The 15,944-nt window shown below is 41.4% G+C and overlaps 1 protein-coding gene across 1 annotated transcript in view; it reads right to left on the bottom strand.

Moving 5' to 3' along the window:
• Positions 1-15,944, bottom strand: part of fto (FTO alpha-ketoglutarate dependent dioxygenase) — a 121,286-nt gene that overhangs the window by 77,649 nt on the left and 27,693 nt on the right. The window contains exons 5-7 of the mRNA XM_074667118.1: positions 12,738-12,817; positions 12,177-12,320; positions 5,940-6,059 (exon numbers count right to left, since the gene is read on the bottom strand). Of these exons, the coding sequence (XP_074523219.1) occupies positions 5,940-6,059; positions 12,177-12,320; positions 12,738-12,817 (344 nt within the window). The remainder of the gene's footprint in view (positions 1-5,939; positions 6,060-12,176; positions 12,321-12,737; positions 12,818-15,944) is intronic.

Below are 15,944 nucleotides of genomic sequence, written 5' to 3'. Positions count from 1 at the left end.
AAGAGGTTGACAAAACCAAACTTTTTCTTAACAGAAGACACTGGACATGCATGACTTTCTTTTGTTGGGCTGCTTATCTCACTGTTTCTGTCCGTCTCTCATGTCCGTGTCCATGTATTTAAATGTATATGTGAAAAGCCAGCTGAGGAGTGACAGGGTTAAACCTGTTCGTAGCTTTCTTCCCTCTCTTCGGCTTACTGCGATGTTGCAGTGAGATCCTGTCATAGACAAACCTCTGTGGGATTCCATTCACCACCAGTGTACATCCGTAGGTACAAAGCTGCAGGCTGCAGTGGCTCCAGGTAACATAAACGCTCCCTTCAAGCCACCGCGTATCTGCCCATGAAAATTCTCTAAAGGGGTTTAAGCATTTACGCAGAACACTATCAGGCACCGCTGAAAATTCAGCTTACCCTGTTGAATAGGGACTTCAAAGAGAATTGCAAATACCTTTGCACCGCTACATTTTCTCCCTCCTCTCTTTCTCCTTCTCTCTCTCTGTCTCTTCCTGCTTCTTTCATTTTATATTTCCAAACACAAGCTGCTGCATGATGTAAAATGTATTATCAGCCATATATTTCCTCTTTAAATGAATAATAACAATAATCTTTGAGTAATTTCTTTTTTATACCGCTCCGTCTAAATAGGGCAAAGCAAGCAAGCTAGTATGGAGCCAGGGGTAAACAAGGCCATGAAATAATGAATGTGTGGATTAGGCCTCTAGTCTATGTTACGGAAGGAAGGAAGGAAAAACAGCTGCTACTATCCAGGTAACAGCACATATTGACTGTCAATGAAGGATAAACTACACTGTAGCTGCACATTTACTTTTCTCATTCACATTACGAGCAGACTGTACACACACACAGGCTTAAAAACACATACAAACAAACCCATATACGCACCTGCACTCACACACTGTGCATGAGAACTGAAGAGAAATGGAATATAATAAATGTATAAGCTTATTTGCACAGTATAGAGCTTGAAATGCAAAACAATATGGTGCATAAACGCTGTGTGATTTAATGTAAGAGATAATAAATGGCTTCATAATGAGCAATATAAATGGTCTTTAAACAGTTTACTGCTTAGTTCACACTTATAATTAATCTGGGTTCCATGTGTGCATATAAAGTGGGTATAAAACTCTGCCCGACTCTACGAGTAAACCAGCAAGCGAGAAAGAAAAATGACTGCCGGTAAACATCTGCAACACGACTCAGCTGTGGCCTCTAGCTTTCCATACACACAGGACCAGGACCGCTGGACCAGCACAGAAAGCTCTCAGAATAATACATTACAAAAAAAATGCTCTCTGAAATTATTTACGGCAAAAAGCACAACAGAAACCAAAACATTTATAATGTTTTACAAAGCCATCAAATAAGTGGAGAGGGGATTAATTGCCCCGGCCCGACCTTAAAATAATTATTGTGAGCGGTGCAACTCTAAACTCCAATGAAATTGATACACTTTGATAATTAGATTCTTGGCACTGACCCGCTGAAGTCAATAAAGGTTATTAAGGCCAATTGCTGTCTAAACGCATTACGGGCTGGGTAAACTGTCCATCGGAGGCCCCTGCTACTCCAGCGCCAATATGATAATCCATTCTCCGTCCTGGGGGTTTCTTCCCCAGCGCCTGTGTCTCCACTCTGCCATACAAAACCAGATTGGATTCGCTTAACCTTTCCAGGACTTTGATCAAATGAGCTCACACAGCAATAACATTTACATTGACCCCCCACCCCCCAACACCACCACCCAACCCCTCCAGCCCCTCCTTCCCAATATACACACAACATCTCTCCCTTTCTATCTCTATTTTTCTATACCTCCTCCCTTTTTCTGTGTCTGTCCCTCCTCTCCTGACCACTCCTCAGCACCCACCCCTCCACATGCTGGGTCAATAACCTAATCAGCTATCGATGGCGACTGGGCCAGCCTGCGTATGATTGCCACCGACCCTCCTCAGCAGCCCAGATTGTTTCTGAAGACTGTTATTACAGAGGAGAGAGAAGATGAAATGGTCACCACGCACTTGCCTACACATACACTCATGTATGCAAGCTATTACGAGTCAGAGCGGGGTTAATTTCCTCGCACAAAGAGAAAGAAAGTGTACTGTGTATCTGTGTATGTGCGACCAAACCATCAGAAAACAGGGAGTGACAAGCTGGGTGAAAAGAGCAGAGGAAGACATGGCCCCGATACCACTTCCTGTTTTGTACATCTTGAAGTATACAAATGTATTCAACTGAGTGGCTCCCATTTATTATGAAAGTAGATTAATTTCCTTGATATGTGTTGAAAAGATTTCCGTCTACAAGGCTCGCTCTGCTGTCAAATGAGGGAGAAAGAGACAGAGATATTGCGAGAGAGTGGGAGAGAGGGAGAGAACAAGAGAAAGGAGCATAAAGAGAGAGGAGAGAAGGAGAGAGACGGAGAGCATTGAATCTCTTTGCATCCACGGTGGCTTTTGAAGTTGGGAGATGAGCAGCCACAGAAGTCAGGAAAGTGACAAATTAGGGAAAAAGCTGTACTGTGCAAGCAGAGCTGCTAAATCAATTAAAGTCATGCCAAGTGCATACATTAACATCAATGGCTCACACACACACACACACACACACACACACACACACACACACACACACACACACACACACACACACACACACACACACACACACACACACACACACACACACACACACACAGGACAGGAGAAAAAAAAGGAGAAATGTGCTCATGGGCTCGTGGCGTCTCCCCCACAGAGAAAAGAGGAAAGATAAAAAAAAAAAAATACCACACCGGTATTTAAAATATTCTGCATAAAGCCAAGACTCTCGGTCTATTGTCACTCACACAGAAGCTATTCATTGTTGCTAGTTTAAGGAAATGTCACTATTGTATGATAGCCACGATAGCAGAGTCCTGAGGGAACAAAAAGCTGCGAGTGAGGCAGGTTTAAACGGACTTTAGCACCCTGAATCACAAGGGAATGCAAAACCTTTAAGTTAACGTCCTTTTTTTAACCCCTTAGAAACAACCTTTACCTTACACGTACCCTCACCCTCACACACGTATTCATGCACAGATTATACTTTGGCTGTACATGAAAATAAGCATACCTGTGCTTGAAGTTTATTCAGCAGCACGTCTCTTTGTTTCTATCAAGAAACCACAAGAATTCATGAGGTGCCACAAAGAGGCGAGCATGCAAGTGGACTTGTTTTGTGTTGCTCCTTTATTTATTTATTTATTTATTTATTTATGTATTTTATCAGAATGTCATTCAAATGGAAGGATGAGCATTTGCATGACAACGGGCTGAGGAGCAGAGAGGCAGCCCCAGGGAGAGACAGTATCCATAAACAGGAGCAAGTCCCCCAATATTGCAATATTCTTCTTACGGACTAACAAACGCATACATAGCCCAGCGCATCTCACAACACTGTGTGCTAAATATGACAATAAAGAGAGAAAGGCTGCCTGTTTGTATTGCTATTTTAGCAGGATAAAACAATAGGCTGTTATATTGCTCCAGCACGGTGTAGAAAACACAGTGTCAATTTATAAAGCCTATTTAAAGAGCTGCATATTTGTTATTTTAAAATACCCACGCTGATATTAAATTTGACAAAAATAAGGCTGTATTAAAATACACTCTGCAGGCAAAACAAAAAAAATTCTAAATAAATAAATGGCATCAACTGCATCTGCACACTGCAGGTCATTCAAATTTCTACACTATACTGCCAATTGCGGGCTTCAAAATGTAAAATATCTGCAATAAAGGAATGCAGGGGGGAGGCCACATAATTTAAATAACTCAAAGTAATTTAGAGAAATGTGTTTTAATCTAACTGCAGGAAAGCCACAGCTATCCAACGCTCCAAAAGAAAATCCATAAGCCACATCTGTAAAGTGCTTTTCATCAGAGGTCGATGCATGTATGTAAATATTGCTTGCGAGAGCAATAATGTTGTCTTTCATCACAATACTGAGTGATTACATTTATGCATTCGGCAGTGTATTATTTTGCAAAGGCTCGCTCTGAATTTCCGCACACAGCACACTTACTGTTGTGTGATTTGAGATGGTATGAAGAACAAAATTAAGGCAATATGTTTAAAGTTGGGGAAAAAAATGAAATGTATGAAAGTAAGTTGAAGTGCAAAAAAAGTGGAGAACACATTTTTTAACTTTTTTTTTTATGTATAGTTTGAAATATTTTACTGCTGACTTATTTTTTTCAGAGAAGGCTCACATTTTCCCTCCTCTAGTATTCTCAAGTTTGATCAGTTCTTTATTTTCTTAATTTTATTTAATTCTTTTTTTTTACTAAAATTATTGTATGATAGAAATCCTCATGTGACACACAGCAAACACCCACTGATGTGGTCTGTTCACCCATTGAAGTGATACGGGGACACAGCAGCACCAGAGAGACAGACAGACCTCACATTTCACTGATGCCCTTTTCTAAATACAGGTCCAAATCACACACTTCATCTTGGCCCCGAGGTCGAGCTCTAGATGAGTTTAGCCTCTGTCTTCAAACCCCCCCCACCCAGCAGCAGCAGCACCATCAGCACCCAACCTCTGCCAGGCTGCTCCACTCAGAGAGAGGGAGGGAGAGACTATGAATAGAGCCGAGCAGCGGCGGCAGCAGCAGTACTGTTCTCCTCCAGCCCCTGTCTTTATCCCCGCCTGAGCATTAGATGTGATTACTGCTCAGCGCTCGACACTGACAGAGACAGAGAGCTCCCAGAGACAGCAGGAGAGGGCGAGAGACATAAAGAGACACAGGGAGAGAGAAAATGAGCGAGAGCGCGAAAGGGAGCAGAGAGGAAAACAGGAGCACAGCTCTTTCGCTCCCTCTGCTGCTGCTACAGTGATACAAGAGTGCCCCCTGCTGCTTCTGCCGTCTGAGTGCTGAACACACACATACTCACACACACAATCACTCACTCACACAGGTTCACACATGAACACACACTCTTTGAAATCAAGCTATAAGAGAGGGATGCGGAGAGAAAGCGAGACCAAGCATGTACATGTATCTGTGTGTGTTGGTGAGCTGTGAATCTCCACTGGTGAGTCTGTGTGTGTGTGTGTGTGTGTGTCTGCTGTTCATATAGATACAGTACAGAGCTGTGACTAAGGTGACTTAATTATGAGTCTGACATTACTAAGTGCGACTCCTTTACAGTGGTTTCTAACTAATAGCTACGTGCCCACGCTCCTCTCCAATAAAACTTGTGTGAGGCAGCGATTAAACACATGACACATCCTTAATAATGTACCCTGGTGAGAAGTTAGACAATCCATCATGTAATTTTAAACACACCCTCCCTTGTGAGGAGCATTATTGGACAGGAGATCACTTATGTAGTTTGTGTAAGGAGCACAAGCAAAGGCATGTTGATGATTGGGAAAGGTGAAGCTCTCATTAAATAACGGAGTGACTCTGCCCGTCAGCAGCTGCTCATTCTGAGCTGGAAATGGCAATGAAATCTGTAATTTAGCTTTTTTCAAATTACTTTTATCAATAGTATGTTACATCTTAAACAAAAGAAAATTAACCTCAGAATTTAATGTTGGCTGATGTATTAAATAAGTCTGAGATGGGGGTTAAATTTATTTTTTATCTGAGTTGGAAACTGTAGTGTGACTGTATTAAACAGGCAAGGTTAAAAAAGAAAATGTGTTTATCTTTCATCTGTTGTTTTAAAAAAGAAAAACATTTTTCTTAAAAAAGAAAAAAAATGTATAGTAAAAAAAATAAAAAATAATGAATATTATTTTCACCACTGAGGGGAAAGTAGGGTTATACTCACATGAAGGTGAATTTAAACCTTCAGTGAGCAACACCAACTTAACTGAGCTGAAATGATGCTGCCATGTGAAGCAGCGATGTGTTAGGGCCTTACCATCGTCTCCATGAGCTTCCAGTCTTTCTCCAGCTGCTCCATCGGTCTGGTCCACCAGCTGCAGAAGCGGGCGTATCGCTGGCCCTGGAACCAGTACTGCCGCAGCCACTCAAACTCCACCTGCAGACACACACACACACACACACACACACACACACACACACACACACACACACACACACACACACACACACACACACACACACACACACAAGGATAAGAAACCCTATCTATTGTTTAATCAGATCTTTAAGAAAATATAAATATGTGTGCGAACGTACTGCTCTAGTAAAAAATAATATTATTTTATTTAGCTAAAAGGGAGCTTTGAATTACTAAATTATGAGAAAGACGTGGGGATGAAAAATTTAGAGTCAAAAAACTTAAACAATGAGAAAAGCTCAACCTCATCCGAATGTCTTATTTCCCTGAGGGTTTTAGATTGTGACTAGACACTGAGATAAAAATATAAGTAACAAGTAAAACAAAGAAAAAAGAACACATTACTTTATTTAAAAAAGAAAACAGTATTTTTAAAAGAATTAAATTTATAAGCAGTTTAAAAAGTCAACTTTCTATTTAAACTAGTCAATCTACTAAATATCCAAGTGCCTCATTTTGTCTAAATGACTATATTTCTTATATCAAACCTGTGTTTCATTTCATACATAAATCATGTTTAGGTGTTTTGATTAGAAAAAAAAGTTGGGTTAAGGAATGGAGAAAGTTTTACCCTGGGTCAAAATAATCATATATACTTTTTGTGTAGTTACATTTCCTAGGTTAAAAAAAATATGTCTAAACACAGGATCTTGAAATTGGAAACACCATTTTTATTTTTTTATTTATTTTTTTATTCCATGGGTCAAAAAAAAGTAAAACTAAGACAAATATGTGACATCTGTGTGTGTACAATCACATAACCTAAAGCATCATCTGCAGTAACAGACAGGCAGTAAAATTACACTTTCCTGCAAGTGTCTCTTCACACAAATACCTTCCAGACAGCGCACCTGAAAACTCCACCCTCTTTCTCTTCTTCTCATTCTCCTCCAACCTTCCCCTTCTTACCCACTCCCTCGCTCTGTCTGGAGTTGACAGTCTCAGCTGCTGAGACGCTCTTCTCTCCTCCACTGGGAGTGTTTTTGTTTCCTGCTCTTTTGAAGTGCTGATTTAATCCTCGCAACGATGCTTCATGTAGCCAGGTGTAGCCTATCTTCTTCTAAGTGTGTCTTTCTGTGCGCATATTTGTGTTTGTTCCGGTATTTTCTCGCAGTGTTTTTGCCCTCTTAGGTGTGTGTGTGTGTGTGTGTGTGTGTGTGTGTGTGTGTGTGTGTGTGTGTGTGTGTGTGTGTGTGTGTGTGTGTGTGTGTGTGTGTGTGTGTATGCATATACATAGAAGCAAAAGTGGCTTCTTCTTAATTCCTGCACATCAATTGCCAATAGGAGTGTGGATGTCAAAGATTGCCCCAATTGCCGCCAACATAACTGCAAAATGCTACGAGATGCCCTCCCTCTAAACATCCTACAAAGCTTCATCCACCATGAACAATGAATGCTCCATTTTATTTTGATGCAGAAAACTGTACAACACAAAAAAGGGTTCAATGCACAGGAGTCACATATCGCAAAGGACTGAAAGAGCTATTGTTCCTCTTCTGAAAACTATTTTGTTTATTGTTCCTCTGACAGAGCATTAGCTAATGTACACAACAGACTCTTTGTAGAGCTGCAAACTCACACATAGTCGCAAAAAGGTTTAAGCAGGCCATTTCCTTTCTATAACAGTTATTTTTCCTGTATTTTTTTCTCTTTCAGTGTCCTTGTTCATTTAAAAAGTGCAGATTCTTGGGTAAACCAGTCATTCACTCTCATCCAACCGTGTCTCTTCAATAACGCTCTTATACAACTAATTTGCACTGGCTAATAGGATTGGGGAACCATGAAACAATTTGCTTTTGAGGTCTTGGTTAAGTATAAAAAAGTCAACACTGTCAGTGACTTAAGAAAAGAGATTTGATGTGAACCAAACTCTAGTTTTTACCATGCAGTGTTGAAGTGTGGCATTCTTGCTCTGACTTCCCTTGAAACTAAAGAAAAGTCCAGCATTGGCACCAATGATTGCCACCAAACATGAGCATGGTTTTTACCTCCAAATGTGTTAGCAAATTCAGTGTAAAGATGTAAATGTTGGGAAAGAGGTAAATCTTTTTTTTTGGAATCTGTGACTTCAGCCTCAGCTTCAAAAAGCCAGAACACTATGTCAGAACCTGGCCAATGGGTCGAACAGCTCCTAAAACTTTCCAACTGTGGAAAGTTCATGCTGTGAGAAAGGAGACAGGATTTGAACTACTTGTGCTTCAAATATTCACTTGTTACTTGTACACATTAAAGTTCTTTTAAGACATGGTTTGAAAATGTGTTTCTGTCATAAATTAACAATATAAATTCATTTGTATGTTGTGACATGGTCAGATGTAATAGTTTGAATTTGGAGCTATAGGGCTGAGTTGAGTGATTTAACTTTGAGGTGGTTCTCGCTCTGCTTATGGAGCATGACACCTATTGTCCAGTTCCCAAAGCAAGCAAAAACAATGGGCGAGTATTATTTACGCAAACAACTTGAATGAGTCCTGCCTCGGGTAGACGCTGTGCTCAGAATCATCCTGCCATTTACTTCCAAAAGGCTCTGATCACAGCGGGGATGACATGCAAGGACTGGGGCATGTCAGGGAGAATACACAGCCAGTGGCACTGCTCAGCAGCCTCTCAGTCACTCCATACAACCCACCCTTCAAAGAAATGTCATCCTTTATGGTCCCTTCAACACTCTCCAAATCCACTCCCCTTCGATCACTACAGCTCAAACACACAACAAAGCTGCCGACGCCGATATCCGACGTCCTTTTCTCTCTGTCAGTCCTTCCTTCCATCTCTCTGATTGTCTGCCTGTCCTTTAGTGAGAAGAAACCAACCTGTGTCTCCACTTTGAGTCGACATGGCCGCCTCTTCCCCACTGCGCAGGCCAGTGGCCACCACAAAGCAGGCCTTCCAAAGCTACTGAGGAGTGCTGGCTTTGTGGCATTTGGAGTCTGGCTATCCAGCTGAGAGTTACCAAGAGGGGAACTCCGACTAAATGCCACCTATCCAGGCAGACAGATTGAAAGTGTATGTGAAAGAGAAAGCGGTTGTTAGGGCTAGTTTTTCTCTGAGACGGCGTGGGGGAGCGAGAGGGGAGCTAGTGGCTCCCCTGCGGCAGTCGCTGTCATCTCTCCAGGTGATGGACACACCAACTAAACATTAGTCCCACATTAGTCGCCCTGCCGCTGACCATGGCAACTCTGGAGTTGCCCAGTAGCCCCCTTTATTCCCATCTAATGAGGTGTGTTTTTTCCACACCTTCACAGCATTCCCTGAGCGAGACCAATCAATTTCCGGGACCGGGGCCCTGAGGTGGGAGCTGATGAGAGTGGGATCGATCCCACTCTGCCGTTCTCTGTTTACCTTTCCTGGTCACCTCGCCGATGAGCAAGTATAACTGGTCCCCCTAGCTCTATGTGAGCAAGCAGACACGCTATTTACACTCACCACACACTTGCCAGAATGTCTATACACAAGCTAGGTTATCCAATACATGCATGGAGTACTTTTCTATTTGTACTAAAACAGCTGTGTTCCATAGTTTTTCCTTTGGCTACGAATTTCAGTTGGAGGAGTTGCCTTTTATTTCTAATCAGCTGAAAATAATATCACTTGATAAAAGTGAATCAATTACTTAGTCAAATCTCTAAAAAGCAATAGCCAACCCTGGCTCCTCCAAAGACAAGTCATGGTTTTTCATAGATATATATATCCACCAATGAAACATTTCATCCCATTATTAATGCACAATCTCATTTTCACAACGTTACAACAAACTTATCAAGATAGAAATGTAGACTCAATTCCTCAAATAGATCATTACAAAAAAAATAAATGAAAAGGGAAAGATTTGTTGAGGTCACTGGACTCTGAATTATATCAGGAGCTGCACACTGCACAGGTTCTTTTTCACCAGTGTTTTGAGAAGTGATTTAGAAGATTACGATGATATTTCCACCATAGGCCCCTCAGGAAAGGTGTTTCAAAGCCAACAAAGACAAGGGTGCCTTGGGAGACGTTTTGGCCCTGAAAAAGGACACAGGAAGGTCGCCGATACAGTTTACTTTCTGCCAGAACATGTGGGAAAACCTTGTCCCTCCCTTCAATATTTACTGTGGGGGGAGACTAAGCATCATTAGAAGGGGTCCCTTAGGGCACTCTGTCATACACCCACCTGGGAAGTGACACAGTGGCTTTAAATGAGACAAGACGTTTGCATCTGGGATTAGCATTTCAAAGCCAGACATGCACATGGGGGCCGCGCAGTGATGCTATGTTAGACTACCCCCCCGCAACCTAAGACAGGAGGTAAGATTAAAAAGAGACAGGTAGAGGGACGGTGCTTAACAAACAGGTGGGAACTCCAGTTCACTTTATTTCTGTCTCTGTCTCCTATCAACCCTCACCCCAACACGACATCCCGCCCCTTCCCTGAACACTCACACTCAGGTGGCAGACGTTCTGCTTCATCATCATCAGACCCGCCCACGTCTCCTGACAAAATGTCAACCTCCATTCCACCCTCCCTTTGTACCACATAGCAAAATATCCACAGCTAGTCAGCTGGTGCTAGCTTGCTTTTTGTGCTTTTTTAAGGAAAGGCCCATAAGGCACTGCTCAGGTCAGGCTGCCTGCAATTCTGAGGCTTGTTTGCTCCTTGGTTGTCCATGTCAAACACGACCTACGCAATATGCACCCGCCAAGCACCAAAGTGGGCCGCCATCATAAATATCTCCACCAACAATACATCATTTAAGTGGTTGTTCGGCTCTCGTGGGCAACTCTAAACAAATGGCCACATCGATCATTGTGAGTGCCATGTAGGGTAAGGTTGAGCCTTCTGGGTGCAGCACCCTCCTCCACCCAAGAACTTAAACATTCACATAAGCATGCTGCACACTCACACACACATACTCCTTTATAAATAGCAGCCTGTTTCCCGAAATTAACCTGCCTTGATCTCCTAGTGGGGGCCTATGCTTGATAATCCTGTGGTGCTATGCGGTGAAATGGCAGATGTTGCTAGCTCAACTAGCCCAGTGCTCCTCCTCACACAGACAGGCCTATTGTTTGGCAACTCTGAATAATTAATATTGTCTACAACCTTTAAACAACCTTACGTCAGACTCATCTGTCATGGTGTCCTGCTGAGGGGTCTGGGTGCTAGCATTGGCTAGGTTGTGCATTTTGAGCACAGGGGTGCAAAGGGGGAGAGGTGAAATGCTATATTAACTGCTGGCCTGAGGCAGCACAGGGAGCTGGCGGCTTCACATACGGCCACGCATGTTCCTCCTTTTGACCCCCCCAATACCCCAAGCCAGCATCATTCGTTGTTGTGTGTAAAAAGAGGGTTAGGGCAGGGAGTGATGCTTGACACCATCTTTAGATAACATATGGAGAGGCTACTGCCTTACAATCCATCACAGACCAGGAAAAATGAGAACAACCTGGATTTCATACTGGAAGCATTTACCAACCAGGTAAGCAGGAGGGAGAGATCCAGTGGGCTCCTGTTCTTCAGTTAGAAGATTAGGCCTGCTATCAGAGGACTGGCAATGTGGTCTGAAGACACATGACGATAACATGGAAAATATATGTAAAACCATATTTGAGTGTCTGCTGAAAGGTTCCTTTATATGTTTGTTTGCTTGTTTGCTTGTTTGTTTTTTTCAATACTGGTAAGCATATTTTAATTAACAAATGTAACGTGTGTTCAACTTTAAGTATTAATTACTGTATGATCAGAAAGTTCATATAGATCCCTAAAGCACATAAATGCAGAGATTTGCTCAAATAAAAGATTATTTTTTTCAAGAAACTCATCATCGTATCACAACATGTTTCATAATGCTCACATCGTTTCTACATTTAATGGGCACATAGTTTCACATCAAATGCAGCAAACCTCACTCAACTAGAACTCGAAATAGGCCAAAACAAATGTTGACTACGTCTGACCCCCTGTTCAGATTCACTGCATACATAGTAATAAGGTAAAAATAGGTTTCCAGGAGTTAAAAGTTAACACTTACACAGACAACAACAAATGTTAATGGTTACACAAACACACGCATACAAAATCAAGCATGTCCTCACCTCATTGTGAATCTCCTCACAATGCTGTACTGTTGTGGGCAGCAGGGACAGCAGGCTGTGGGAGCCAGTCTCTGGGTCAGTGTGCAAGTTTGACAGGGCCTTTTGGCACTGTGACTGGATGTAGGTCAGGGTCCCACTAGAGCACTAGAAAAAAGGAAAAAAGCCATTAATATACACATAAACTGACATGAAGAGTTGTGACTCTGAATGTAAAGAAAATCTCAAACTTTACTATTAGTCCTATATTTCAGTTGCTGAACAGATGTACTCTTTGGGTTATATTTAATATTTCAAACAAAGTAAAGTGATAACATTTTAACTTCCAAGTTAGAGGTGTCAGTTAAGTTTCAGAAAAAGCTTTTAAATAGTTCAAAAAACATCATCTGTACCATACTTTAAAACTACAGGAGGGCACAAAACCTATGACATTAATAAATCAATTAAAAGAGTATTTTAATGGAGGACGATGGAGGAAGATAAGAAGTGCAGGCACACCTTACAACTGTATCAGGACAACATTGTGACATGAAGATTAGTCTTTAAGGACTGTTTTCTCCCTACCTCAGCCACTCTGTGCGTGGAGCTAAAGCGAGCAGTCTCTCCAGCGAGGACACAGTGCTGGTGGGTGCTGTTCAGGTCATCTGGTAAATACGGGAAAAAACAAGGAACCACAATCAGCAAGAATAAAGCGAACACTCAACAAAAAGAGAGTATCCCACCCTCAGGAATAATAAATGTGCAGAAAAAAGCATCAGATTAGATGGAGAGTTGAGATTTAAGATTTTGATATTGTGTTTGTGATTAATTCTAATAAGAGAAAATAAATGAACCAGAAAAAGAAAAGGATTGATTACAATAGAAAAACAGATGAAAATAAGGGCGTGAAAGAAACATGACAACTAAATCATCTTGTAGGCTCAGACAGATTGTGCCTGGTCCAGCATCCAATCAAATAGAATGAGCAGCATTGTACTATAATTTTAATTACCAAACAAAACCAGATCGCTCTCAATCTGTCAAGACGGAGGAGCCATACCAACAAACATTTGTCCAATATCTCGGAAGCTTTACAAAGAGGCCTTACTGCTGTTTCCTGTGTATCCCTCCATGTGTTTCTTTGTGTGTATAGATGTTTCTCAGCTCTGCCATTATTTGCCTCATACCAATAATTAATTTAGCCATGACAGAGCTGTCATTCACAGCACATGTGCATATTTACACCCGCCTTGAGCAAGAGTACACTGGCTAATGCCTGTGATTTGAAAGTCAAACAGCCAAATGCTTTGGGAGCAAGATATTATTGTTTGGTAGGAGGAGAAAAAAAGATGGTGACAAACAAAACAACTTGCCGGTGTTTTCTTCACCCTGATGAGATTGTGAGGGATTAGGTCTCTGGGCAGAATTACTCTGCGTCTTTAAAACTGTTTATATCCAATAACAAATTATCTCCATCAATCTGCTCTTTTCTTGGCGCGCCTGATGCGTCAGTGGGATCAGGAGGGAGTCGAGGCAAACTCGATAACTGTAATAAATATTTATCTTTCTTTCAACCCCTGCGCCTGCTGCCACTTGTCCTCCTTTTCCAGGAAGCAGGCTTTTAAATATATTGGGTCAACTCTTTTCTCCAGTCCCCCTGTGCATTGGGAGTTGGAAATCTGATTATTGAACAGGCCCGGTGTCAAGACTTGCATTGTTCTTTTTTAACCACTGAAATTCCATTTGGGTGGAAATGATGGTGATTCAATTTGCCTCCAGCAGCTCAGACATTAGCAGTTCAAAAGGGCCAGCCGGCGACAAATGGTGCTGAAAAGACATTATGGTGTCTGTGGTTAGACACCATTGTACTTGTCTTTTAATACCACAAAACTATTTATCATACAGTGTATGTCAGTAAAACATTGGGGCAATATATTTTAACACATGGTTTAGAGGTAGCTGCTCTGTCTCTGTGTTGGAAACAGGAGGTTGGGGGTCTCTTTCTTACTCCCGTAAGCATTAGCATTTTTTTGCATGTGTGTATTCTTGTGCTACTCAGTTGTGCAAATTTATAGGTGCGTGCATATGTTCGTCACTTTGTGCCAAGAGTTTAATTCAGGTAGACTGACAAAGCAACAGACAGCCAAGGTTTGTGTGAACCGCTATCGTTGTGCAGCAGTTGGCCTCTCAAGGGCGTACTCACCAAGTGGAGCATAAATCCCCACTGATCCGCGACAGTCAAGTCCCATTAGAACGGTCTGCACAACAGCCCATCACTCTATTATCATGGCTGGCCTGAAACTGACTGTTCTATTGTAAATCTTATCCAGCCAAAGGAGGTCGGCTTCAAGCCCTGTCAGGCTGAATATTAGGTACAGACATCGGCGCTCTCAGATGAAAACATAGCAGCTTCAAAGAGTCAGTTTCAGGAAGTCATTTAAATCTTCCTATTTCCATTCTCAAAGACAAAGATTTACACAGACAAACACTTCTTGGGCACCCGTTTGAAAAACAATAAAACAATTGTAGCATTAAATGGAGAAGTAACCTAATATTCATCACGCAGATGTGTCAGTTGGAATTCAGACATTTTTTTTTTTTTTTTGCTTCTGACATAAAAAGTATCATCAACCTGCCGACAGCCCGGTACTTAATAATAATTTAACAATGAAGTGGGACTAGTCCACTCATCTTAAGCATCGTGCTTGCAGACACAGGTTACAGCTATCTCATAAAGCAGCTTCCATTATGTAATTTCCTGCTGCAAGCATTTAATTTTGTACACAAATGTAGGCAGCAGGTAGTCTACTCGTCCTATATCTGGACCACTCACAGGGCTTGTACACCTGTACGTGTTGTTTTTGTACTAAAAAACATGCATGAATTCCCATACCCTGCCTAACATTTGGGCATTAATTTTAGGCCAAAGAAAGTATAAACTAATGAACTGTTCTTTACAAACATGGGGTATATCGACTACACTGAAATGTTTTGCAGATGGCAGAATATAGTAAAACTCCAGAAAAACCCTATTTTTCCTCTCCTACATAATAACTTATAAACTAAGAAACAGCGTACTATATCTTCTCCGAAGATGTATTCCACAGAGACCTTTTCTTTCAACTAAAACTTGTTGTAAATCTCAGCTGTACTGTTATGATTCTAACATTTACACAGTGTGCAAAGACAGGGGTTCATAAGAAAGGAAAAAAAACTGACAGCAGATATGATTGAAAATGCTATGAATATATTTATGAATGTATTTGCTTTTGGATGGTTTGTGGGACAGTTTTGCTGAGGGCAAATGAAAAGTTGGCAGGTAGAAAGAAGCAGTTTGGGACATGATGTACTGAATATCAGAGGAGATACATATCTGTTCTGCTACAGCCACAGGCCAAGAAGGAAAAAAGAAAGATGTGCTAAGAATGTAAACACAGCTTAAATAAAAGGTTATTGATAGCAACTTTTTTTTACCCAAAGGGTTAATATGATATGAATAACAGATGTTTTTTTAATGAATATCTTAGATTTGTATTGTGTCTGGGTGCAAAACTTTTTTAAGGTGATTCATCAGGCATTTTCAAGGGTTAACCGACTGAACTGTTCTGTGTTTCTTCCCTCTGCTTATTCGCTTGTGCAAACAAAATGATTCTTTAAACTTAAAAAAAAGTAAAACATCCAACCAGCATGCCAAAGTTTTTATAAACCTGCACCCAAGTTCCTGGTCTAAAGCAGATATATGTCCCCACAGAAAACCTTACAAAGCTGGAAAGGGTTCGTGGGACCAAAAAG

Source organism: Halichoeres trimaculatus, unplaced genomic scaffold (assembly GCF_033239565.1).
Source record: "Halichoeres trimaculatus isolate MK-OKI-2021-1 unplaced genomic scaffold, fHalTri1.1 fHalTri1_scaffold_3, whole genome shotgun sequence".
In the NCBI taxonomy this organism is placed as follows: Eukaryota; Metazoa; Chordata; class Actinopteri; order Labriformes; family Labridae; genus Halichoeres; species Halichoeres trimaculatus.
Note: the sequence above shows the minus strand (reverse complement) of the source record. Positions and strands in the feature narration are given on the sequence as shown.